The sequence below is a fragment of the Typha latifolia genome, chromosome 4 (genome assembly GCF_019914945.1).
Source record: "Typha latifolia isolate L0001 chromosome 4, TyphaL0001v2, whole genome shotgun sequence".
NCBI classification, from domain to species: domain Eukaryota; kingdom Viridiplantae; phylum Streptophyta; class Magnoliopsida; order Poales; family Typhaceae; genus Typha; species Typha latifolia.
In genome coordinates this window covers 10,104,850-10,132,804 of record NC_133089.1, presented here as the reverse complement: position 1 = coordinate 10,132,804, position 27,955 = coordinate 10,104,850, and the positions used below count along the sequence as shown (strand labels likewise).

The 27,955-nt window shown below is 37.5% G+C and overlaps 2 protein-coding genes across 3 annotated transcripts in view; one reads left to right on the top strand and one right to left on the bottom strand.

Annotated features, from left to right (window-relative positions):
- The window catches only part of LOC140785880 (small ribosomal subunit protein uS8my-like), a 48,289-nt gene that overhangs the window by 4,641 nt on the left and 15,693 nt on the right, over positions 1–27,955 (bottom strand). Inside the window, exon 3 of one of the 2 annotated variants that reach the window (XM_073133966.1) lies at positions 24,720–24,860. The exons of the other annotated variant lie outside the window; for it this stretch is intronic. Coding sequence (XP_072990067.1) covers positions 24,855–24,860 — 6 coding nt within the window. The 3' untranslated portion in view covers positions 24,720–24,854. Of the gene's footprint in view, positions 1–24,719; positions 24,861–27,955 lie in introns of those variants that run through there. 2 annotated transcript variants of the gene reach the window in all.
- LOC140785879 (mitogen-activated protein kinase kinase kinase 1-like) lies at positions 5,220–26,515 on the top strand. The gene is made up of 9 exons (XM_073133963.1): positions 5,220–6,697; positions 15,565–15,649; positions 15,811–15,873; positions 16,096–16,253; positions 18,066–18,141; positions 18,236–18,295; positions 19,789–19,896; positions 25,296–25,542; positions 26,147–26,515. Exons 1-8 carry the CDS (start codon positions 5,523–5,525, stop codon positions 25,518–25,520), a joined length of 1,950 nt encoding a protein of 649 aa, XP_072990064.1. The 5' UTR covers positions 5,220–5,522; the 3' UTR covers positions 25,521–25,542; positions 26,147–26,515.

Here is a 27,955-nt window from a genome sequence, read left to right as displayed (position 1 = left end):
GTTAAGGTTAATAATTGTTATTTTGGCTTGTTGGCTAGCCTCTATAAAGGTGTGGATGGCAGTCAAGATCATAATGCTTATGGAATATTGGTTTTTTGCCTCTCTATCCTCTCTCTAGTCTCTCTATCCTAATCTCCCTCCTCCCTCTTCACCAACCAACCATCTCTACTTTTGGCAAGGTCTCTCCTAACTTCTAATCTCCCTCGTCTTTCGAGTCCTCCCTCTTCCTTAGGATCTCGACCACTTCTTTCCCTTTGTCTTTATTCCTTAAACTACATTATTCATCCACCCTTATCTCCATTATTATCCATAACCCTAACATCCACTCCACTCGTTACCACCACCATCATCCGCACTAATTCGTATTTTCGTCCTAGTTGCAGTTCAGGGAGTTACGGATTAATTGCACTTAGTTTCATAATTTTCTAACTAGAGGAGAATATTTGATAAATAGTTTTCATCGGTTGTGTGGACTGGTTCCTACAATAAATCCGCATCTTGAAGGAATCATTCCGTAACCTATCACATGAAGCCGTCTGCTGGCCAATCACCCGACGAGGCCGACGATGAGGAAGAAGGAAGAAAGACAGCACTAAAAAAAATTATTAACCCAAATTAACCTCATGAGCCGGAAGGAGACTTACCGACGAGTTGATCCACAATGATAGCAAGCTCCGGCGACGCTCCGGCGCGCGAGAAGAGAAAATGGAGAGAGTGGCGGCTGTGGGGGGAAGAAAAGAAGAGAAAGAAAAGAACAAGAAGGAAAAGAAGAGAGGGAGGGGGAAAGGATAAGGCAGCGCACGTATCGGGCACGTGCGTTCACGTTTTTTTTTATTAACTGGAACAAGATGTTACAAGTGAAACCTCTGTAATCTAGGAGTATTGTAGAGAATGAAATATCATATTTTATAAAATTATCACATCCATATCATGAATGTGCATATGTTTTTCTTACCGTTATTATTGCACCTCATGCATGATAATTATATTTTACAGTTTGGTAAAATTTCACATATTATGATGTCTTCGTATACTTATTGGGCATGACCATGTGGTTAGCATGTAAAATATGATAATGATGGGTGTTACATTATGCTTGCTGTGTTGGATAATATCATGCTACTTGTACATGTGCACGACCATAAAAAAGAGGGACTATTGCGTCTCAATAGTACCCGACACCTCTCCAGCCAGAGTTAGGGGCAGGGGATATTCTTATACTTATATATATTAGGCCCAAGCCTGAGGTCTTAGTCTGTTGATCCTAGACAATCAGGTAGTCATTTCATTGGGTGATGGGCAATTTATTATCGGTCGATGAAAGTCATACTCTTTAGGATATTTAAGATAAAGAGAGAAGGGTAGGATGACGTAGACCTACCGGTACCCGATGACGCAGGATAATGGCGCCCGTGAGTGACAGCTCATGATTTTCGTACGATGGTGCGATGATGTGCAGCCGAGGGCTCGAATGGTAGTATTGATGTGCGATACTGACCTTGGTAATGGGCTTATGACTAAGGTCCTTAGTGTGCAGTAGCGGACAATTGGTTATGCTATTTGCTGAGTGATGAGCTGACAATTCTACTACTAGGGTCTACCCTCTCTTGAGGTATGTGTGTGGTCGAAGGTGAGGATCGATGCGGCCCTCAAGCGTAGCTTTGCATGAGCCTATATTGTAGACTTGGTAATAATTTGAGATGATGCATATTATGTAGTGTGGTGTTGACATGGCCTATTGTCGAAACTTAGTGTGAGCTCGAGTTTGAGGACTTAATAGTCTGGATTGATTACATGGTAGGTTATTAATTGTTGATGTATTGATTTGATCATGATGCGCATATTCATATTTACTTATTGTTGCATCATTCATCGCACTACTTTTAGACTATAGAAGTAGAAACTTGCTGGGCTTTATGCTCACCACCTTCTGGTAGAAATATTTTCAGATTAGTAGATGAGCTGGAGTTTGTGGCGGATCTAGCGAAGACTGGCTTGAGTCTTCTTTTTCTAATTCTTATTCTTATTCTTAGTTTATTCATGTAAATTAAGCTAAATGGTTTGTAGCTCCTGCGTGGGCTTTATCATATTTTTGGTTATGGATATATATTTTGGGCTTGTTGTGGCTTTGGTGTTATGGGCTTTTTGTCTGTATTATTTATGAAAATGTGGGTTTTTCGCTTATTTATTGTGTTGGAACATCGACCAGCAGATCACGTGGTCACATAGGTTCTACCCACATGAGAGGCACGTGTTCGGTGGCGGGTGTTACAAATACATATATATTTTGTTAGATTAATAAATAGTTTTCTTAACTATAATAATGAGATTTATAAATATATACTAGTATCCATAATAAATACATTTTATGTAATTATAATAATTTATTATATACTATTGTGTGTAGAATAAGATACTAGTCTTATTTATTTATTTATTATTTTGTAATTAAGTAAAGACTATATAGTTCCTGATTAATCAAGATAGACTAAGAATTATAAAATTAATTATAAATAGATCTTGTCTGTAGTTATATCTTATTTATAATTATTTCGCCTTTTATTTTATTTTATAATTATATATTTAGAAATATTTTTATATAAAAAGAAACAAACCTCTTTTCCTTATATTATAATTAATATTTTATAATAATAGTATGATTATAGTATTTGAATCGTATCTATAATGTATATCTAATTATATAATCAAAAATAAAAGAAGTGATTTTAACCTAATAAATATTTATATTTTATTTGAATTAATTCTAATTAGATAAACTACTAACTTCATGCTACTTAAATATTTTCAGACCCCGAACCCCTTATTTGTGACCCCATAGATCTGTGATGAGTGACGGTTGATCGATAGACGTGAAGGGATACGTGTGTTGGGTCTTCTAATAAAATGGTGAGTAAACTAATTCCCTACACCTCTTTATCAAATTAGGATATATTATATAATTATGTATATGCAGGTTTTGGCCTTCAATATGATTATATGATCTTATTTAGAGATAATTTCAGTTGAACATATTTTATCATGTATTTGATTAGACTGATCTAAAATTTGAGTATGCTGTTGATATATAGAAATTATTGGAGATGATTATACTGATATGACTTTATATCGAGATGATTTCTAACATGAATATGCATATGATAGACTACCATGAGAATGCATCTGATAGATGTATGGTTGGAGATTGCATTACATCATATATTTCTTTTAACTTTCCTATCACCTATATTCATGATATGCATGATTTATTATAGTATTAGATAAAAATGCATATTATCTAACACATAGAAGGAAATGCATAAGTTGTCATGAACAATATAATTGGTAGAAAGTATGAGGATATCCGAATGAGTGCGAGGGTTAGGATGTGCCTAAAGTTAATTGATTGCTTGACATAGTCACGATTCTGTGGCCTTACATCCAAAGTCAGTAGTTTGTGTGTGCAGTAGATATTTGGACATATGCCGTTCGCTAAAGCATATGTGACGAGATATCCTTATGCAGTTTCTATTAGCTAGTTGGATACTCGGGTTTGGATGATGATGATACCCTTAATGGTTAGTAAGATATGATTATTTGATTGAGATACCCTTAACAGTTGGTAGGGTATACTTTAAGTCTTTGGACTGAATTTGAGACCGGATACCAGATGTTAACTTTACATAGTGGTGTAGTATGATGATGATATTTAGAGATGACATTGATGACTAAGATGTTGAAAAATCTATATGATTTCATTATCATCTAATATACCTAATTATCGAGTAGTTAATATACATCATATGTGGTTATATTTGATATCATAACATGGTCATGGTTGGAATGCATTATATGTGTCATATTTGAGAGAAAGTCATGATAATCGTATGACATGGAGATTATTTATGCATTGTCGAGAATTATATTTTTTATTCAGTTATGATATGATATCTATATTTTATTTATATATTATTGATGATACATTAATAAACTCATTCATAACATAATGCTCTTATGTGATTCATATTATACAGTACATAATTTACACTCTGTTTAATATCACTGATTTGATGTAAGATCTATTCACTGAGCCTTTAGCTCGTAACTTTCTTTATTTCTTTTCTAACCCTCCAGATATTACAGTACGTGATTGCGACTTGAAATATACTGAAAATATATTTTAGAGCAAATATAAGATGAGTCGTAATAATATGAGATTCTAATATATTTCCTAAAATGTGGAGGCCAAAACTAAAATTTTCAATAAATAAAAGATTATCTATAAATTTCTGGTTGTCACAATTCATGTTATAACATGTTATGAGATAATAATTTTTTTTTAATACGGTCGATCTATTTAATTTAAAACTGTTGCTTTCGGGTTAAAGTGACAGATATGAACACAATCTATTTAATAATTTAATTAGATGAATTAATTAATTTATAATTTGAATATAATTATATTTAAATTAGCACCCTTAAATTAATCTATGCAACCCATTTAGTGATAACTCATTTAATTAGTAAAATATTACTTTCTTAACAAACCCGTTTATTCAATAGGTAACACCGAATGGAGTTAATTTGTATATTTAATATTTGAACTAATTTAATAATAAGTCATATCTACTCGAATTTTTTTTAATCATTCATGAGCCCGAAGGTTAATTATGGACTAGATAAAGAGCCAACCCTCCCTAGATATAGATGTACTTAGGCCCTACTAAGCTTTTAGCCTAAGCTTCAAATTATATGCGTCACCAAATAATTATTTTAAAATAAATGCTGCTGAGATCTGCTCCAAACCGTCGGGCTGCTCCTTTAAACTAACTGAGTCATCAATCGGAGTCGAGTCGTTGACCCAAACCGCTAAACTACTAAATTATTAAATTTTTTTTTATAATATTATTTAGGGTTGTAGTTGAATACAAGATCTTGTTAGTCATAGGAAAAGAATCTAACTAATAGATAACTCTATTATAATTATAGTTGGTTGATATATCACTCGAATTTGATTCAAACTGGAGCGAGACTTGAATACTTGATCCACATCAAAGTACCAACTATAATTGAATACATCAGCGCTGCAAATGGCGGCCGAAAATATTTGTCAGACAAATCCGCCTATATTTTTTTAATAAAAGGCTAAATTAATGTAAAAGTAAAGTACGGAAGCGTGTGCCGATCTTTGTTTAGTTCTTTGCCACTGTCTCAGAAGTCTTTCCCAACCGCGTGCTTCGATCACCAGTCAACTCCTCCCTTTTTTCCTTCTTTTGTTTTGTACTTTCCAAACGTATCTCCCAGTCCCACCCAGGATCCTTCAATCTCTCCATTCTCTTCTCATTTCCTCGAAAGTACCCAAACCCCCATCCGTAATCCATCCAATCTCCCTCTCTTTTCCTTCTCTACGCTTTCATCAATTCCTACTTCTGAGTTACCAGTCTTTTCATTCTTTTATCCGATCCAACCACGAGAATCCCTTCTTGGGCCCTTTTCCTTGATGGATTCTCCGTTTTCTGCCCCAAATGTTCTTCCTGAATAATAAAGCCGGCTCCTTGCGGTCCAGGAGCCGGCAAACGGACCGCAAGCCGCGAGAGCAGCAGCAGGGGATGGGCTTGAAGCCGATGCTGGAGCGGCGCAACGCGAGCAAGCACATAGACTACGATCCTGGTGGAAGATCTATGGACGGAAAGTCGTGGTCTTCGGCTTCGTCTTCCTTGTCCAGTGAATCGCCCAACATCCGTGCCGCCAAATCACTCGACCTTTATCGCTCCTCCTACTCTTACCAGACTAGTTTCCGCATCGGGGGCAGCGTCGAGGGGGAGGTCGATCTCCTTTGCCGCAGTCTTGGCCTCTCCGGCCCGGAGGAATTCGCGATCCCCGTCGCAGAGTGGGAGGCTCGGAAAGTCCGGTGCAAATCCGACTGCCTCCCAAGGTCGCAGATCCTCCTCGCGGATACCGCAAGTAGCCAATATCTCAACTTTTCCCCAAATTCTACTCCTACGGATGCGGTTAGTACGATAGAGGAAGAATCTGCAAGTAGTTATAATTTGGTAGTGGAAGGTTTTCAGCTGATATGTGAATCCAAAGGTGAAGCTAAAGTTGATGGAGGAATCAAAGAGGTGGTGCCATCGGTTCTTGTTAAAGAATCCATAAGTAGTCAAAATGTGGAGGAGGAAGATCATTTGCTTGATAAATCCAAGGATGATGCTAAAGTTGGAAATGATGAAACTCTGGAAGTTGCTTGCTGGTCTTCAAGGATTGGTAGGGCAGGTGGAGGAATTAGAGGTGACCGACCGCCAGTTCTTGTTCCTCCCCGAGCAATTTCGATCTTATACCCTCCGCCATCAGCTGTGCGGATTGTGAGATTATTGTCTCCCAGTAATGAAGGCCTTGGGTTTGGTACTGGAGAAAAGAGTAAACATTTTGACTATGAGAAGGATGAGGAGGATAATATATATCAAGTGGATGAGTCAGTTGAAAGGGAGGATTTCAGGGAGCTGAGGTTAGGAGAGACCTCGGAGGACTTTACAGGGACATCCTCTTTGTCTACAAATGATGATGACACATCTAGTACGACTACCGAAACAATGTCCTCTGTCTCCCCAAATGCCAAATCCAAGAGAAAGTTCATGTCTTGGACAAAGGGAGTGCTCCTTGGGAATGGCTCATTTGGAACGGTATATGAAGCGATCAGCGAGTAAGTGATGATGCTACATAATAATTTTCCACTCCTTTTTGTGAAATATGTTTCCTGCATCAATTATTTGAATTGCATTTATGAATTTTCTGGTGATTATTGCGCAATGTTTTATTTACTAATGCTTATTTCAAGTTCATATAATCTTATTTATGTTGTCATCTAGTTAACACCTCTCATAAGTGTCTCTGAATGAAGAGGCCTTTTTGACAAAAGCTTTGAATGTTTTGTATGTGAATTGTAGTATAGGTCATCCAGCAGTCTATAAATAATAGTTTTCCTTTTCGTAATAAAGAAACCTTAAAATCTTTGTGCAATACTTGTCTAAATTGTATTTTTTGGCATGTTCACTTGCTTTATATATATATATATATATATATATAGCGGATTGTCTTGGAGCTACATGAGCTCTGATACCAAGTTGATACGGCTCATTAAGGATCGCAATCAAATCTACCCGGGACAGCAAATAAAGCCCTTGTTGAGTGAGTTGAAGTGGCGTGCACTAAATGTAGGGTTTATATGTGGTAGATGGTAAATAAATTAGAGCTAGGGTTGATATAGCTAATGGTGGAACATCAATAATGACTTTGATAAGGTTGCGCATAGTGAGAGAGTACTCTCGCGGCGAAAGTGAAAGTCATTAAGAGGAAAGGGTGATAAGAAAGGGGACTTTTAAGAGAATAGAGAGGAAGCTAGAGGGATAAGAGATTAAGAGATTGAGAAAGATATATTCATCTAATAAGCATTCATAAGCATGTCTAAGATACACACCATAAAGCCTTAGTTATAGAGAAATAAATAAATAACCTATTTAAACTGATCTCCAATTTGTTCTCGGATTGTTACTCCGTTTTGCTCTAGATAAATTCGAATATGAAAAAACTTTGAATACAAAATTCGTAAATCATGACATCACAAATTTGATCCATCTAATTTCATATTATTTTAGACGTTGCATGAATATCTTATGAATGCTTTCTTGGAACTGCACAGATTCTTTCGTTTTTGAAAGAAGGTCCATAGACCAACTGAATAGATTGTAAATTTCTTTAATTTAGGGACTCAAGCTAATTCTAACTTGGACCCAATTCTAATTTGGATCATATCAATTCACAATGTTTACATTCAATTTTTAGCTAGATTGACTTGGTGTTTTGAAAGGTGGATTTGGCGGCCACCATGTCATGGAGGTAGATCAACTACCCCGCCATTCGGTAATGTGCTCGGCACAAGGCGGGAGGGTCAGATCTATGGGAAGGATCTCTATTATCTCTATTATCTTTACTATCTCTAAAAGGAGAAGAAATAGAAGAGGAGAGTGAAAGGGAAGAAAAAGAAAAAAACAATTGGTTTGAGAGTTACCCGCCATTCGCTTGTCGCTGTCATCCGTTTGCCACCTTCGCTTGTCGTTGTTGTATTTTGCTGCCATTGCTTGTCACAGCTGCTTTCCGCCTTCACTGAGGGCTCAGATTGAAAGAGGAAGTGAGGGGGAGATAGAAGAGTTTAGGGCTCAATCGTTTGCTGCCTCCACTTGTCGTCATTGTATTTTGCTGCCATTTCTTGTCACAGCTGCTTGCCGCCTTCACTGAGGGCTTAGATTGAGAGAGGAAGTGAGGGGGAGATAGGAGAGTTTAGGGCTCAATCGCTTAGAATGAAGAGGGAGTGAAGGAGAAAGGAGATTGGGGTTTTTTATTCTTTTAAGTTGCTTATCCGTTAGCTTAGCTGACTGACCAGCGACTAGCTCGCGACCTACGACCCTCAACTTTATTAGCTTAAGGATTGTCTTTTATTTTGTTGGAGGTTTTCTTTAAAAAAAAGACTTGGTTAGGAGGTAGGCTAGATGGAGTTAGATGGTGGAAAGAGAGCTAGCTACTTATCTTGAATGAGTTCACATTTGAGGTGGGAATTGGGCTAGATTTAGGTTTTAGGGTTTAGTGGACTGTTAAAAAAATTATAAATACTAGTTTAGTATATGGCATATATCATATGTAATTATTTATTATTTTTTATATATTGAAAATATTAGACTGCCTTGGCACTAGCTTTTAGCCTGGTTGTTAGGTGGTGGGGTGATCGCCGCCACCCGTTGCTTCCTTCTAATACCTGGGGCGTATCCAAGGTGATGAAAGGGCTGACCTAGATGATAGCCATGACTCTATGAAGGGTTAGACTAAGTCTCAACTTTATTCTTAGGCTAAGCATGGCTCAGATGCAAAATGAGAACCTAATTGGTTTATGAGCATGTGTGTGGCTCAAATTGAGTGGTCTCGGGCTCAATATGGTTTATACGGACACGTCCAAGATGTTTATATGGTTGACTCATATACAGAAACTGTAATCTAGTTTGGTCATGACTCGACTCAGGTGAGGTGGAGATTTGTGCTTGTATGCAAGGCAGTTAATCTGTATGACTTGTCGATGCGTGCATCGGCTGAGATCATAGGATGTCAATGGGCAGCAGAGGCCACATAGTGAAGGCAGTGCTCCTATTGGTGTGATGACTATTTCTTCATGCTTGTACCATTGTGGAGGAGGTGCTATAGGGCTACAAACATGAGTGGCCTTAGCAGCCTTGATTGGTGATCCGATTGCTGACCTCTTGGTGCGACCTTAGATCAGTGGTCTACGATTGACTTCGCATTCCAACTCTCCTTAGTCATCATAGGGATCCTTTCCTGACCTCTAGTATGGTTGCCTTGAATTGATGTTTAGGCCCTTAGATAGTGCATATGGTTGTTCAACTCCATAGCTGCGGGTGCACGATATCTGCCTCGGGTGTGCTGGTTCCTCTTCGATTTGGAATGGACTGCAATGGCGCTCACAGCTTGGTTGTCTTATAGGTGGAGATCATTGAGATTCCCCGACTGTCCCAAGGTCGAACCTAGGGTTGCTAAAACTGGAAATGCTGGAACAGACACTCTAAGATCCCAACAAATGTTGTGGTCAGAACCATTTATTTTATTTCAAATATCTTATGCTAGTTAAAAGGATAGAAAAGTTGGAAGAATGTGAAGTTCCTTTCCAACAAATGTTACTAATAACAGTTTTATTAAGCTTTAGAAATCTTTCTTTGTTCAACAACATATATTCAGCTTCTTGAGCCATTATATTATTTGCTTATGTGCCACATGTGAAAGAATGTGAAGTTCCTTTTCAAATATTAAAATTTTGCTTCTCATGTCTATCTCAGATCAGCCTTGATGCGTACCTCTAGAGTTGTAGGCTTGTAGCAGCCTCCTATTACTATTTGTTCCATTGTACTCTTTTCACATTGCATAAATTGAATTAAGCAAATGTTGGAGTTTAATTGTCTCCATTGTCTTGGTACCTTCCTCAAGTCTCATTTATAGTTGATAGCCCTTGGTTTTCACAATTGTAGGCTGACTCCACATATATGTTCTTTAGAAGATGTGCTTGTAAATAACAACCAAGTATGAGCGTGTGGTGTGGTCTTGAAAGTTGATTTTCTTGGCTCCAAAATTATATAATTTTAATTCTCAGCTTACCCTTATTGAATATGGATACTAGGTTCCATGATCAGAGATAAAGATTTATGGGTGGATGTTTACATGATTTTTGGTTCTTTCAATTAAAAAAGAAAAATGGAAACTAACATATATAAAAGTTACAATGAGATTATGAGAACATGCATAAGACTTTTGTTGACACATCAACATTGGTCTCTGAGGTTGTAGCCTTGCAGGGAATAAATAGTTAGGAAATTGCTACACTTCTGACGATTTGAGAAAATGTGAATTGTTCATGATTGACCTATTTTTTATTTTGGACCTCCTTAGATTGCTTCGTTGGACTATCTTCCTCTAAACTCTCACCTTTTCCTTTCCTCACATCCATTGTGCACAATTTTAAACAATGGTTGTGCTTGAAAGTAACAGATTTCCCATTTCTTGAAACTATAAGAAAGATGGTGCATGATGTTCATCACATGTTATTCGTAAAGCAGTTCAATTATTAGTAAGAACTTTTGTATTCTAACCTTATATGAATCATGTGAGATAGTTACTGACAGTAGTATTGTGATAACAATATTATCAAAAACAAGGCAAACCACCTTTTCTAAGTGTATGATTGTTTGCTTGTGTTAGGATATTTGTTTCTTTATTTAGTTTGTAGGTCCTTTTATTTGTGAAATTCTTTGTGGCCCTATTCAGCTTTTGAAAAAAGAAGGTATTTATGCTTTATTTTTTATTGTTTAAGTTTGCACTAAAAACTCTTTTAAGTTTTTCTAGACTGATGTGATTCGGACCTCATCGAGTCGTCTTGAGCATGGATACACCCTATTGGAGTCTATTCTTATTGTATTTTAGTTGTTTTCTTTCAGAAAGTAAAGATTCTATATGTTGCGTTCGAACACGAGAGGGTAACGTTCGAATGCCCCTTGCGAAGGCCTGCAGGTGTTCGCATCAACAGAGAACACAATTTGTATATTTTGAATGCACAAACCCTGTTCGAACACCTGCGTACGAACACCTGCATTCGTTCGCATCGGCAGAGAACGCGAAATCCGCGTTCGAACGTGCTTGACCCCATTCGAATACGATCGGCAAGATATCATTACTTCTAGGGTTATTATTTGTCATTTTTGGCTTGCTTGGTTAGCCTCTTAAGTTGTGAATGATCCTCTAACTGTGCGTCATCTCAACGCCGGTGATCCTCTAATTCTCCTCGTTTGTCGAATCATCCCTCATCCTTGGGATCTCGACCCATTCTCCTCCCTCATTCTTATCTCCTTAACACCACGATCCGTCCACCCCATCACCATTATCATCTCTCACATCATCATCACCACCACCTATCACTTCTACCATCACTTCCATTTTTACGTATTTTTGTTCCAGTTGCAGTCAACTCAGATTTGATCAAGATGTTTGCGAATATGATGGAGACACAACGAGCCATGCAAACATCAATGGAAGCCATGACTCAAGTCCTATTAGGCACACCAAGGGATACGGTGGCGACCGAATTCCCTACTCGAGCCCGGCCTGCACCACCAATGGAACCATATTTTTGCCAAAGGACACAGCCTCCACCATTCAATACCAGATGGGAGGATGATCATGAAGATCCCATGAGTGGTCACGCTAGGGGGCCCTTGCTGCCCACGCTGACCGAAAGGCACAACGTACCACCACCGGTTAATCATCGTGACCGAGCACCGAATCCATCACCCCACGATGACGATGACGAGTGGGTAGATTATGAAGAACCAACGACCCCACGACACCATCCTAGGGATGCTAGGTTTAACCCAAGAGAAAGAAGGCCTAACTGATATAAAGAAGAAGAACGAGGCATCCGTGCAAGGACTGTACGCCTCAACTTTCCACCCTTCAATGGAAGAGACCCTCTCGATTGGGTTTATCGAGCGGAGCAGTTCTTTGAGTACCAAAGAACACCTAATGCACACGAATCGAGCTCAACCTTATCGAACGTGGGAGGAGTTTGCTGATGCTATTTGTGTCTGTTTTGGACCCTCTAGTTATGAGGATTTCCAGGCTACTCTTACCAAGTTAACTCAAAGGACTATGGTGAGAGCATATCAAAAGGAGTTCGAGCGTGTTAGCAATCGAGTGCGGGGCTGGTCGGATTCTCAACTCAAGAGCACATTCATTAGTGGCCTGAGGCGGGACATTTAAGAAGATGTGAAGGCTACCTGACCAACAACTTTGCTGGAGGCTTTTGCAACAGCTTAATTGATAGAAGAGAAGCTTTGAGAGCTGTGGATAGCAGCAAAAGGGGACTAGAGCATCACGGAGTTTAGAGGGGTGCTTTGGCAAACCGCAACCACACATCATATGCTAGCACCTCCACCGAGGACAACTGGTGCAAGAATACCTCCACGGCCACAACCAGAGTCGAGGGGACCTCCCTGAACTACCACGAGGAGACTTATCCCAGCCCAAGTTGAAGAGAGAAGAGCTAAATGGCTATGTTTTTACTGTGATGAGCAATTCACCTCTGGGCACATATGTGCCCGATTGGCGGCCACGGTGATAGTGTTGGACGAAGTAGAGGATGTGGAGGAAGAGGAAATGGTGGAAATTGAACTAGAGGATGTGGCGGAAGACCAAGAAGCATTAGTAAGTAGTGAGGAGGTCCATGCCGAGATATGCATGCATGCCTACACCGGCGCTAATGCACCTAGGACGTTGCGGGTCGATGACACCGTAAAGAATCAAATGGTGAGGATCCTAATCGATACCAGGAGCACCCATAACTTCATGGATAAGCATGTGGTCAAGAAGATAGGGATGGCTATAGACGCTACTGTGGGATTCGATGTAGCTTTGGGAGATGGCACGATGCTCCGGGCGATCGGCGTATACCGAGGGGTTCTTTTGAAGATTCAGGACAATTCCTTCACCTTGGATCTTCACCCATTGGCCTTACGAGGGGCTGACATTGTATTGGGGACTCCATGGATGCAAAGTTTGGAGTTGTCCTCATGCAAGAGGGGAGGCCGGTGGCGTACATGAGCAAAGCGTTGTCAATGAAGAACCAAATGATGTCTACTTATGAGCGAGAGATGTTAGCTGTTATCCACACCGTCGAAGTCTTCCTTACTTCTTTGGGCAACGAATTCACACTCCGACAAGTTCTTGAGCTACGACTACGAATTGGTGTACAAGAAGGAAACTAAAAATTAGGTCGCCAATGCACTATCGCGGCAACCCGAATCGGCCAACCTAGCCATGATTTCTATTTCGGTCTTTCCCTTCCTTTCAGAAATTAGAGTTGCATATGTGGAAGATCCAGAGATAAGAGAGCTCATGAAGAAGGTAGAGGAAGAACCATCTAGCTATCCCAGGTTAGAAGTGAAAGATGGTCTACTACTAGACTGGGGGCGAGTACGAGTACTGGCCAAACCCAAACTATGGGTGACTTTGATTCACCACTTCCACGATACTCCTATGGCGGGGCATGAGGGAACCTTTAGAACCTATAAGAGGTTGACACAAAATTGTGGATGAACAGGGGTGAGAAAGGAAGTGTTCTCATATGTTTAAGCATGTGAAATCTGTCAACGCGCTAAGGCGGACTCGACCAAACCGACGAGGTTGCTATAATTTCTACCCATTCCAGAGCAAATTTGGGAAGATGTGACGATGGACTTCATTGAAGGATTGCCCCAAGTTAGAGGACATACAGTGATAATGGTGGTGGTTGACTTGTTGATGAAGAGTGCGCACTTTTCAGCTCTAGCACACCCGTACACTACAAGGAAGGTAGTAGAAATTTTTGTGAAGGAAATAGCTCGGTTGCATGGAATGCCATTGTCAATAGTTTTAGACCATGATGCGATCTTCATGAGTCACTTTTGGCAAGAGTACTTCAAACAGTAAGGTACTGAACTGAAAATGAGCTCGGCGGGAACGGGTGGGATCCATCCGCCCCATCGCCATTATCATCCATCACATTATCATCACCGTCATCCGCCACTTCCACCATCACTCCCATCTTTACGTATTTTCGTTCCAGTTGCAGTCAGAATCTGCAAGGGGTATAAATATTAAAAACGTAGATCAGGAAATTATGAATCGACCACTCCTGATTTCATAATTTTTCGTCTATGGTAGAATATCTGGTGATTATTCTCCTCCGACTGTGCGGGCTAATTTTTTGCAATCGATCTAGATCAGGAAGCAAACTTTCTGTCCATAACATAGAATGACTCCTCAGTTATAACTTTAATATCAAAATCATAGTTCCCAGTTTCGGTCGATCTCGAGTGGGATCGATTGAAACGGATCGGGATCAGCCCTAGGTATCGGTCGTTTAGGTTGATACCCGATCCGTTTCGGACTAATCCCGTCTGAAACTGGCGGGAACGGGTGGGATCCAACCTGGACCCCACCCCTCCACGCGCCTTTCTTTCTCTTTTCTCTCTCTTTTTCTCTTCTTTCTCACTTCTTCCACCGGTGACTGAGTAGATCTTCGGCAATCTCGATCTCTGGTGACATTCTCCAACGAAGATCCGACCACCTCGGATGAGTTTTGTTATTATTTTTTTCAGTTTTTAATTCCTCTCATTCCTTCTCTCTTTCTCTTCTTACACTGAGTAGATTCAATGATCTCTACTATTGCTGCTGTAGTGAAGCAGTAGCACTAGTTAATGAGAGCCTGAGAGAGAATAGGAAGGGAGAGAGAGAGGGGGGAAGAATGAGAATCTAGTATATGTGAGTAATTTTTGAGTAAGTTTTGAATTTTGAGAGGGGGGAAGGGAGAGAGAGAGTTTGATATTTATCAAAATTTTGAATTTTAAGTTAATACATTTTTTAATGTGAGTAATTTTTATTTTCTTATTTTCCTCTCATTTTCTCTAAATTTTTAGAAATTTTTCTGCATTTTAAAATAATATTTAAAATTTTACGTAATTAAAAAATAGTCAGATCTGATATGAGTAGCCAACACGGTCGATACTGTCGATAAGTATTATTTTTCCGGACGACCGATACCGATCCCGATCCTGATATTGGGAACCTTGGTCAAAATAATATCCTCGTCTTGTCTGCTAGACAAATGAAAATTAGCTCATTTACTAGGTTAATTCTCACTAGATAAAAGGAATGCCAAATAAATCATTAACCTTTTTTTTTATCACCCTAGGCTTTTCATATAGTCCCAATAGCCGAGTTACCCGTCATGATATTCTCTTTCCATTAGTTTACTGTCTAGAACATACATGCACCTGCTTAACATTGGAAATGTGGTTTCTCCTTGATCCAACTTCTTCTTAAGGGTTTCTGCTCTTGTTCTTTACTGTATAGGTGTAAAATTGGCAAATGATACTATATATATAGCTTTGTTTGTTCTCTATCTTATGTTTCTTGTTTTTGCAGTGAAGGTGTATTCTTTGCTATTAAAGAAGTATCCTTGCTTGACCAAGGAAGCAATGCTCAACAATGTATTATCCAACTTGAGCAAGTGAGTTCTTTCTGATGGATTATAAATGGCATACAGGAGTTTTTGCCTTCTCTTCCTTGTTTTAGATAGTCTACTTAATATCTGAATTTCAGTGAATGATTTTTCTATTTGTGTTCTGTGAGGTGTGCACAGTTCTGACCTGTAACATCATACCCTTTCAGGAGATCACGCTCTTAAGCCAGTTTGAGCATGAAAATATAGTACAATATTATGGAACCTACAAGGTACATTGCAATTTCATCTCATTAAGCTTAACTTTTGATCCATCTGGTAATCATGTTTATCTCAAATCCAAAACAAAGTTTAGTTCAGATCAGTAACACTCCTTTTATTTTATTCTTTAAGTTAATTAAAGGCTTCACATTGCTTTTTTAAAAGTTTATTATTATTTTTTATTATATTGTTGCATCTTTAAGCCATCTCCTGTATTAATCTTTGGATTGCAGGAAGAGACCAAACTTCTCATCTTCCTTGAGCTTGTTACACATGGTTCCCTAGCATCTCTGTACCATAAGTATCGTCTTCAAGACACACAAGTCTCAGCATACACCAGACAGATTCTGAATGGATTGATATATCTTCATGATCGAAATGTGGTTCACAGGTGATGCAAATTCTTGTTTCATATTGCCTTTTTATTTATTTCTTTGTTCAAATTACGGTGTTGTATTTAATTATTGTGATATCAAGCATCGATGATTATATCTATATCATCCTTGGCAATGTTCTAAGTATCAGTCTTGTGACTAGGATCGGTCTTGGGATTAGGATCGGCCATCCTGTGAACCGATACATATTGGACATATCTGAGTTTCAATATTGGACTATTTTTAATTACATATGCAGGAGAAATTCTAAAAATCAGAAAAAAAACAAAAAAGGTAAAAAAATAAATTACTCACATGTTGAGTGAAAATTGAAAAATACAAATTACTGCTAAAGCATCTCTCTCTCCCTCCTTGTTGGTTTCTGTAGCAGCGAGGAGGGAGAGAGAGGGGATAGGAAAAACAAAAAAGAACACAAAAATTACATAGTAGAGTAAAAAATTTGAAAAACAACTCACCGTGCCGGTAATTAAGGTCAAGATCATTGGATAAATACTTGTCACATCTAGCCATTCTGGGTCGGATTCGTCTGAAAATTATTGACCCACCCAGTTACTTAGTAGCGGGTTTCAGCTGTTTTAGTGCTTAGATCAGGATGAGGATGGCATATCAATTTCAGCTGATCTAGATTAGAATCAGCTGAAACTCAGATCCATAGACATTGGGATATAATTAGTGATGATCTTTTGGTGGATGTGTAGTGCAGGAGTACTCTTTTGAAAAGTTCTCGTCAGTATTTCGAAAGGCGGTTTTGATGGCCACCTTGGCATTGGTGTCCTATGGATTGTCTCTTATAGGTCATATGTGGCCTAGCAAGGCAGTTTAACTGCGTATGCGATTTTTGGCAGTCACATATATATTTTTGTGAATTGGATCACATATGCGGCTTTTGGTGATTTTAGGCAGCCATTTGAGAGTTTTAGGCGGCCACTTGGCAGTTTAGATGGATCGGGCTAGTAGGCGTGGGTTATTGTTCTATATAATTTAATAAAAATACGATGCTAGCAAATGTTATTTGTGGTATATAATATTGTTCTACACATATTATTCAGTACATTTATACATATATTAATTTTTTACTAACCAAAATGTACCTATAGTTACGATATAGTATTTTTTTAATTTATTCACATAGGCATCAAAGCATATTTGCCCACATACCGCTTATACGCTATGTGGTGGGGTGGCCATTCAGGGCACTTTTTGCAATATTGATTCTCACAACTTTGTACATTCATGTACTATAATAGCTATAGATTTCATTTTATGTGGGAAAGATGATAATTCTTCTACTAGTCCAAAGCTTTCAGCTTCTAGGTGGAAACATGTATTTTGTTGTTTCTCGTCTTAGCATAATATGTTTTTTTTATTCAAAGAGAAACACAGAATGCCAAAAGATATTATGTAGTCCCTAGCAGATGCCTGCCAACAAAACCTCATTGCAAGTGACATAAAGATTTGTCTTAATCAGAAATATTTAGAGCTTTAGGTGTATAATCATGATGGCTATATGTACAATATTGTGATCCACAACTTTGAAGTTTTTTCTAGAATTTCTTGGCCATGATGACAATGTTGAAAGTCATTATGTATGCGCTAATCCCATATACTGTATGCATGGAAATTTCATGGAACCATACAGAACATATACAAGTTCAAATAGTACATGGAAAACTCAATTTGTGTTACGAATGCTTTGTCACCTCATATCTCGAGGTTCATTAATTTCAGACTTTCAATAACTCCTAAGTTTGTAATTTATGTTATCTTCATAATAAATTCTATAACAAAACTCTTTCTTTCTTTTACAGAGATATTAAATGCGCCAATATACTGGTTCATGTAAATGGATCTGTGAAACTTGCAGATTTTGGATTAGCTAAGGAGGTTAGTTTCTTTGTGAATTATTTTCATGTTATACACATATACTACAATCATGTGCTTTAGTTAGTTGGCTTATGCTGACAATTTCATGATACAGATGACCAAGTTAAATGGGCTGAAGTCATGCAGAGGAAGTGTTTATTGGATGGCACCTGAGGTAAACTTGGCTGATGATTATTATTTCTGGATGTACAAATTGTAACTTTTTGCATATTTTTATTGTCAGTCATGCCAAATAGATATGAAAGACAATGCAATGATGCATTACCATGATATCAATTATTTGCTATAAAGAGTTTTCTGTAACGAATATTTGCTGATGGCACTCATTAATCAGTACTTTTGAATGCCCGTAAGTTGACCTTCTCTTTATAAAACATATTTACATTAAGAATGCTCTTTTAGAAGAAGACTGAAGGATGAACATATCTTTATTGTCGAAGCGCACATATAAAAATATGCTCTATCAAGTATATGTACTGAAAGTTGTGTGCCGAGTATATTTTTGAAGATGAAAAATATTCCCTGATCTCACCTTCTAGTAGTGCAAAAAACAAGCTAGAAGCATTTCTTGACAAGCCGTATTATGAATTACTGGTATTTCTCCTTGTAGCTCTAGAAAATCATACTAGCATTTAGTTTAGGTTAGTTTTGATATTTGATAATCTTTTAGCTCTTTTAGTTCATGTTAATAAGGTGTTACAGCTGGTTTGTTTGTATAATCATATCTTTATCTCAGTTGGAAGGGCTTCTGTAGAGTATAAAGTATGGAGTATTATGCTATTAGATAAATAGGAAAATTGGAAAGAAGGCTGAGGGCACACTGCACAGGCATTTTGGAAGGGTGGTGGCCTGATGGGATTAGGGTTTGTTAGGTTTGAGAGCGTGGAGGAAAGAACTAGGCTGGAAGTGCCTAGCTCCAAGTCAAGATTACTATTTGATTGTGATGTAGATTGATATCTAGAACTAAGTAGTCTTTAATTTAGATTTTATATGATTGTCAACTTCAGAATTTCGTATTTTGTGGCCATATATTTGGCCATTGTTCTTCAATAAAGAAGGTTTATCTAATGAACTCCCTTATTTAGAAAGATGTATATGTCTCTTCCAATTAGGGATTATTTCAGAAACTGGATATTGGAATGAATATCAACATCTAAGCACTAACTTCAGTATCTGCTATGCAGCATACCTGCTGATTGGATGATTTGAATTGAGGTGTAGAGCATATTTGTTTCCATTATATATCTTACTATGCTGAGAAGAAACTAATACTATTTTGAACTCAACAAATGAATATAAGCAACATGCTATCCTATTATTAAGCATATTACAAATGATTTCAAATTGTAGGCCACTTCTTTCCCACTTTAAATCTTTTAACTATGAAATTCGTTGACATCTAGGTTCATTTTTTCTGATATGTAATCTTGAACCTGTATAGGTTAGTATTCGAATTATTTAGTTTTCATTTATTGCATTCGGAAAGGAATGAAATATTTCTGCTCTTCTAATTGCTGTTTTGTGGTGTCAGTTAAAAAGGCAATGGAATATCATATATATGTATTGTATTGCTCACTGTAGATGAATCATGAATGTCCTTTTGATATTCAGCACTAACACAACTTTTACTGTGACAATAATTTTCAGGTTATTAATCCTAAAAGCACATATGGGCCTGCAGCTGATATATGGAGCTTAGGATGCACAGTTCTGGAGATGCTAACTCGGCAGATACCTTATCCTGATTTGGAATGGGTGAGTGTTGTAGTTAATTCTTGATAACACTTTTTTTCTGAACATGAACTCCATTTCTGTCTCATTAGCTAAAATGAGAAACATCCTTTACAGTTTATAGTATTGAATGTCTGCCTAGTGATTACTTCAATGTGACATGAGATGTGCCAAAATGGATTGTCAGGTGCACAGACCATGGTTGTTAAGTGCCTTAATTTCACATTTTGGGTAAAGAAAATGGCAAAATTCAATGCTTTCCGATGTGACCTAAAATGTCATACTAAATTTCAATGAATTTGACATAAAATGTCACACTACATGATCTAGCTTCCTACTATCTTCACTTAAGCACCTTATAATTTTAAGATTTCTGGGAAAGTTGATTAGAATTTTTTTTCCTTCCAATTTTACTTGCCTAACACAAGACTACACAGCATTCCTTGCATAGGTCTACAGATTTTCATTGCTTTGTAAGTTGGCCTTTTTGCATCTTGAAGGGACTGCCAATGAAGAAGGCGACTATAAACTATAGACTATCATGCAATTTCCAATTGAAACTTTGGTAGGTAGTTGCAGCTCCATCCTTACATTTAGGGCCTCTAGAGTGGTCCTTGTTCATTATTTACATCATAATAGTGGATCAGATATGGAACTAGTGATTTGCAGTAAAAACATCTGTTTTCCTATACAAGTCCTACAGATTTAAATAAAAAGGTTGCCACTGGAAGATAAGAAATTAGAGCAAGAAATTAGTTCTTTTACCTAAGAATAAGATATTCAAACTTTCCTCTTACCTTTGAGTTCTATATTTTCTTGGGTTTACTGCTTGTTTGTAATTTTAGTAGGATCTATTTAGAAGTTCTAGCAAACAGTGTGATATCATGGAGATGAACTATGGAGCGTGAGACACTACAAATGCATTGAATAAAAAGGAACTTCATATTAAATTTCAGGTTCTAATCCATAACTTTCCACTGACATTCATGAACATAAAAGTAATTTCTGGACAGGAATCTGGTTGGTCAGATATCAGAATAATACTTTCCACTTACAAGGATGGAGGAAAGAGTTATGTTGTAGAAGTCTACAAGGTAGTTGATTAGATGGATGATAGGACAAATGATCCAAACCAGTAAAGTCAATTAACAATGTTCAACACATTCGTCACAAATTAAAAGTTAACTGTGTACATATGTAGTAAAACTCATCGGGAATGACAACCAATTTGTTTTTCCTACCTGTCTTAGAAGATCTTACTGACTGAATAAACTAGAGATAATAAAACTGATAGGATTCAGTTTTCCTTTTATGATAGTCTAATATTATGATTATACATTAATTATTAACTATTAATATAGCCTTGTATTATTAAATTAGTTTCCCCTAGTAGGAATCTTAAATGCTATTATGCCCTAGGTAAGAATAAAAAGTACAAATAATTATGTTTTTAATTGCTAAATTATCATTATTTTTCACAATGACTCCTGAACTATTTTTTGGTACATAATAACTTCTTGAACTATTAAAAATACCTTACTTGATCCATTTTGTTAGGGTTTTGTTATTTATTTTTTTCATAAATTATCATGTGATAATCACGTGATAAAAATATGACGAAAATACTCTCATATGTATGTGCAAGTCATGTGATGCTTAAGAGAAAATGACAATAGCCAAAATACTTTTACCGCACCTCCCAGTCCACTCGCAAGAAGTGCACCTTCCTCTATCAATGAACGCCCTTCTTGCGTTTGTCCTCTTCTCCCTAATCAAGCCATGTAGCCGGAAAAGGAGAACTAAGGGTCTCAAATTCAAATCCCACCTATATCTATTGCAAGATCCCAACTTCAAATTCCAAGATCCAAACTCTCTCTTACAATCTGTATGACCAAAACAGTGGTCTGACTGCCATTTCTCAGCTACTGCCATGAAGTTCTAAGACTCATTGGGGGGCGTTTCCTGAAATTTGTGCATTGCCATGAAGCAAGCGGAAGGAGAGTAGGAGGGCTTCGTTTCTAATACCAGCTTTCTTAGTGATGAGCTTACTTTCAGAGGTGATGAATAATGCTGTGTGATGGAAGTTTTGGATTGGACAGGGACCACATTGTGTTGAAAAAGGATGGTGAAGAGCTTGATGAAGTTGGTGGTGGTGGTGGTAGGGAAGAATTGGAGCAAATTGGAACAAATTTGTCTTCGGTGGGAAGTAATAAGGCCATGGCCAAAACTCCATGACCTATATCTTCTCCTCTCTTTCAAAAGATCTCAATGTCAAAAAAACCAACTTGGAACCACATTCCAATAGCTATGTTCTTTACCGAAATATGATCCAAATGAGTGCAGTTAAAAATCTCTAGAGCATAAAAATTGCTCTCTTTGCTACAAGAAAAGCAATCCTCGAACCCAAATAAGCAAATACCAAAGATGTATATAATTTAAATCATCTCGAAGTTGCATTTTGATAAGCTCTGATACCAATTTGATAAGTTCTGATACCAATTGATAGGCTCTAATACTAATTTGATAAGCTCTGATACCAAATTGTTAGGCTCTGATACCAATTGTTAAGCTCTGATACCACTTTGATAGGCTCTGATACCAATTGATAAGATTTGGAACCAAAGATAGGCTATGCAACGATTCCTTCAAGATTTGGATGTATTACAGGAATCAGTCCGCGCAACCGTGGGAAAATATTTGTCAAATATTCTCCGGTAGTCAGAAAATTACAAAACAAATTGGATTAGATACGTAACTTCCTAATCTACAACTTTCATATTTATGTCATTCGTAGATTCTACTATAGCAGGGACGAAAACACGGAATAACGTGAGTGATGGTGGTGGTGACGGGTGGAGTGGATGTTAGGGTTATGGATGGATATGGAGGTGAAGGTGGATGGTGGATGTGATTAAGGGAAGTAGACGAAGGGAACGAAATGGTCGAGATCCCAAAGAAGAGGGGTGGCTCGACAGTCCGAGGAGATTAGAAATTAGGAGAAACCTTACCAACTATAGAGGTGGAAGGATGTTGTAGAGGGAGGATGGAGAAGTCTAGAGAGAAGATAGGAGGCAAGAAATCAATAATTCAATAGCATTATGAAGTTGGCTGCCATCCACATATATATAGAGGCTAGCTAACAAGTCCTAAAACAATATGAAACCATAATTCTAGAACTTTCCCATTGATCGCATTTGAACGCGCCCGATCGCATTCGAATGCACTAAAAGACATTCTTTGTATGTGCGAACGCGATGCAGGCATTCGAACTTGGGCATTCAAACTCGCCCGACCGTGTTCGAACGCACAATATGCGTTCTCTGTATTTGCGAACCTGATGCAGGCATTCGCAATGGCAACGAAACGCGACCCCTCCTGCGTTCGAACGCGACCTACATGAATTTTATTTTAATGAAAATAAATACCTAATGCAATAAAAAAAGATTCTAACTAAGTGTATCATATAACTTTGAGTATCTCTAAATAGAGAAACCCAACCCAACACTAGATCTTCCAAGCATTCACAGGAGGAGGGCTGCTGCGAAAGAGCAAGGGGAAATGAAAGATAATGTTTACATGTGTTGGGAGCGGATGTACATGGTGTTGGCCGAGGAGATGGCGCGAATGGCCACGGTGTCGACGGAGGAGACATGGTGGCACTGGAAGTAGGCAATGGAGGTGAGCTTCTCATGTGCGGTCTAGGAGGTGGGAGAAGATGTGGAGGCGACAGAATGCAATGAAGGAATGTCGAACAAAAAGTATTTTATGCTAACCTCAGACATTTAATAATTCTTGCGCTATAAGTGGAGGGGTAATTTATACAATGCACTAATTCTGTCTATGGTGTCAAGGGGTTAAGGTATTTTTGATAGTTCATGGGAACATTATATACCAAAATATAGTTTAGAGGGTCATTGTGGAAACTAGTAATAATTCAACAAATGAAAAGGTAATTATCCCTAAAAAGTACCCACAATTATTTTGCATGTGCAACATGTTTGTTAGCATGAAGTTGATGTGAATATGATTGCCCTTGGAAGAAATTTCCCTTTCAACTATGTGGAAACTGGAAAAGTAATCGAAGATGATTGAACATTTTTTCATGATAAGTGACAGACTGGTTGGCTCAGGTTGTGGAGTTTCATCGAGTGGTTTTTTTAGAAAACCAGACAGATTTTTGATGGTTTTCACATTTGAGCGTTTTGTTAGAAAACCAGACAGATTTTTGATGGTTTTCACATTTGAGCATGGATATAGTCAATGTTTTAAGAAACTTTAGGCAGTAGCTGGATGAGGTGCCTAGTGTTTAGACGTTAGGTGGATGAGGTGCACAGTCATATGGCACAAAAGCTGCAAAATATCAAAATAGTTATAGGTATCCATAAGAAAAGTTGTTTCTCCTTGGATAGAGGCAATTGTTGTTGTTGCTGTTGTAATAGTAATTTTAAAGAGTTATGGCAGCAGCCTTCTGGTTGTTACTCTTCTCAGTAATGGTCATCATTGCTAATCCTTAAAAACAAAGAAAGAGGGTTGTAGGATTAGAAGAATAGAAATGATGGCGAAAACACTCATTTATTAGGAATTAGGAACCTCTTACAAGTTGAATGGTAGGTAGGTTCGGGACCAAAGTGGGAATAATACTTTATGCCTTATACCTTTATTAAAGCTTTTGACATATTTGAAAACAGCCTAATTACCGGCAGCCAACACCTGACTGACCTCCTATGCGAGCACCTAGACTCAAATCACCTTGAGGACCTGGCTAACTTCTAGATGGGCACCATGGTGGTCACCACGGTCATCCCCATGCATTAGGATTTTCTCCAAATTTGGCTTGCTAAGTGGCTTCCTTGACAATTTTTGAGAACACTGGATATAGTCGAACATACCTGACTACCCAAGTGGTCATCCTCTTATTGCATTTTGTGAGTGAAGCACTTGGATTTTCAGATAAAATGTTGATTTTACAATGGCATGACTTCTTAGGCCTAATCAAGAATGAAACAGAAATTTATTAGTAGTTAGAACACAATTCTAGATAGCTACCACGATCTTTTATGGGAATGCATTTTGTCCAACATAAAGATATGGGGTACTGGAACAATAAAAATGATAGCTACAGCAGTCAATATATGCAAGTATAAATGTACGATGAGCAGATATATATTAGTAGTGACAATTTTGTTTTACATGAATTACAGGGCAAGAATTATTTAGTCATTTGGCAATTTTTTTTTTATCCTTTAGTTTAAGTAACTGAACTATCTGTTCATTTCGTTTTCTTTTCACTCAGCAAACTTGTTTTTCTCCCTCTCTGATTATAAGTTGCTAGGGATTTTGAGTGACTATTCTTCGAAAGTATTGATATTTTAAGCATGAAAATGGCTTCTAAAATTATTCGTTGGTTCTTTTGTGAACTCCAGGCACAAGCTTTCTATAAGATTGGCCATGGAGAACGACCTCCTATCCCCAATTCCTTGTCAAGAGATGCCTGTGATTTTATTAGCCAGTGTACGAAAGTTGATCCACATGATCGACCCTCTGCCTCTCGACTTCTAGAGCACCCATTTGTGAAGAGACCATTACGAGCTTCTTCTGGTTCTGATTCCTCTTCACATGGTCCTACTCGATGGAGATGCCTATCATGAGTCATTGCCCATATCTCAATTGGTAAAGTACTGGATTCTTTTTTTATTTTCTACATTTTTCTGCCATATGAAACTCTTTTTAATATTTAAATAAAAGAATTATATTTTTAATAGCGGGTTAAAACTATTTACAAATTTAGATTTCTCTCCTTCTAAGTAGGAGAGAACAACCAACATGTCTTTAATGCTAAAATATTTGGCATCTTTTAAGATGCCAAAAATTTCAATGTTTTCTTTCTAGTACATTTTCTCCCAACATACTTACAAATTTTCAATGTTTTGAATATTTCAGTGTCCTTAAAGACATTGAGAGTTTCAATGTTTTTAATTAGGACTTCAACACATGCGCCATATTGGTTGTTCTCTATTTTACGTGGAGAGAGAATCCTAAATTGTAAATATTGTTAGCCTGCTATTATTAAATATATTTTTTGTTAAAATAATATTAAATCCAAAAAAAAGTCTGCCTTATGCCTTTCTATATCTTCTAATATTCTTTTAATATTAGAGAAACCTTCTTCTCAGTGAGTTCCTATTTCTATTTTTTTATTTTATGTAATTAGTAATTATTTGCATGCAAATAAAAACTGGATTCTTATGCTGATTGGCTTTTCCTCGTGTTGCAGATCTTGGTGCATGTCCCAATCATGCAGGAGCAGTGTCTAGTGATCTTCGTACTGCATGATAACAACGGCAGAGAATCTACTTGCTGCTGATCTTGGGGTTGCAATATGCTCTTTTTACTATTTATTTTCCTTTCCTTAGGGTGTTTGGTTGATCTGATTTGGTTTTGGCCGAAATATGTTTACATGAAAGCTTATAATGAGTTGGCTTAAGATGTCTTTTATTTGGGCTTGTAAGGTAGAAGTGTAAACTGTTAAAGATAAAAAAAGGAAAAAGAAAAAAGGTAGAAGTGTATGTGCACCCGCACCCAGAATGCTGAAATGAGATGAATTTATGTAAATATGCGTGTTTCGCAAGTTGTGTTCCTACAAGACCTCTTAACCTTTTTTATCAATCTTATATGCCTCTTTGTAATAACCAATGTAATTTACATTTCTTGAAAAATAAAACCAACGTAAGTATTGCCAATCAGATGGTGTTCAAATCGTTAAAGGGATTCACGGATGAGGGCACTCAGATTTTAAGTCTTAACGATGTCAGTTTAATTAATTAGGATACTATTAAGTTTTAACTTGTCTAAAAAGAATGATATTGTAGATAAGACTTGAAAAATGAAGGGTTAATTATGTCCACCTCTAGAACTATATCTGACTTTTGTGGGGATCTTCTAAATTTGTTTTAGTTTACAATATTTCGTCTAAAGTTTGGGGAGAAGTAAAATAGCTAACAATGGTGACGGAACGCTTAATGATAATTATACCGATTCATCAATTTAGCCAGTAAAATTAAATAAAATTATAAAATTACTGAATTAAATAAAAGTAAAAAAATTACCAAAATAACCTCAACAAGCTTATAGTTTTTTAAGGCCCCATTTCTTTTTTTTGCCCTTATCGTTCCTCCGGCAAACACACTTCAAAATCCTCTCAAACCCTAGCTTTGATCTCGTCTTTGATAACCACTTGACTATGTAACGTTTCTTCCCATATTGCAATGGTATGGCCTCCTCTAACCATCAAGGTGATATCCTTGATTTGGCTGTTAAGGTTAAGAAAAACTATGTAGTTGCAATCTAGAGTTCTTCGAGATGTATATTATGTCGCATATGCATAGTAATAGTTGTATATAACTTTTCATCTTGGAAACTCTACAATATACAATAGAATCTTGTTTGTCTTAATTGACATGGTTCGACTAGATCAAGCCAAATCAAGGGTGAAGAATGCCTTTGTTTTATTGCCTAAATTTTAAATCCAGAAATTGCAATTGAGACCCTAGATTTCTATTATTTACTTTTAGCTTTGGACTGGCTTAGTTGAGTTGCAATTCCTTAGATTTATGTTCTTTGATGTCTATTTGGGTTAGTTGGACCAAAGCTCATCAAGCTAGGTCTAGTTGAGTCAAGTTAGGTAGCACCTATATATATTTGTAGTGCGCACCTAATTGAACAATTAATCAAATAATTTTGATATCGACTCCTTTTGTGTCTGACTACCTCCAAGCCGTGGCGAACCTAGTCACCACCTAGGGGCGAGCACCATTGTCTACCTCCTTGTTCGGCCGATGCCTCTCAACCCTAAGGGATGACCCATTTTTCTTCCTATCCCTTTCTCTACTACCTAACACCTTACACTTTATTACCACTCCCACCATCTCCATTACCTAGGTTGAGCACCACCTCTACCTTGTCGACTTCCATTCAACATTATGTTTCAGTAGATTTATTCCTCCATATTGAATCTATCAAAACCCAAAGCCATACTTTGATCTAATTGTTGGATCTTAAAAATATCCTACCATGACGATTTGAA

Coding starts and splice junctions, on each gene's coding strand:
- LOC140785879 (XM_073133963.1), top strand. CDS start 5,523: ATGTTCTTCCTGAATAATAAAGCCGGCTCCTTGCGGTCCAGGAGCCGG. Junction 18,142..18,235: donor ATTTTGGATTAGCTAAGGAG/GTTAGTTTCTTT, acceptor TTCATGATACAG/ATGACCAAGTTAAATGGGCT. Junction 18,296..19,788: donor TTTATTGGATGGCACCTGAG/GTAAACTTGGCT, acceptor AATAATTTTCAG/GTTATTAATCCTAAAAGCAC.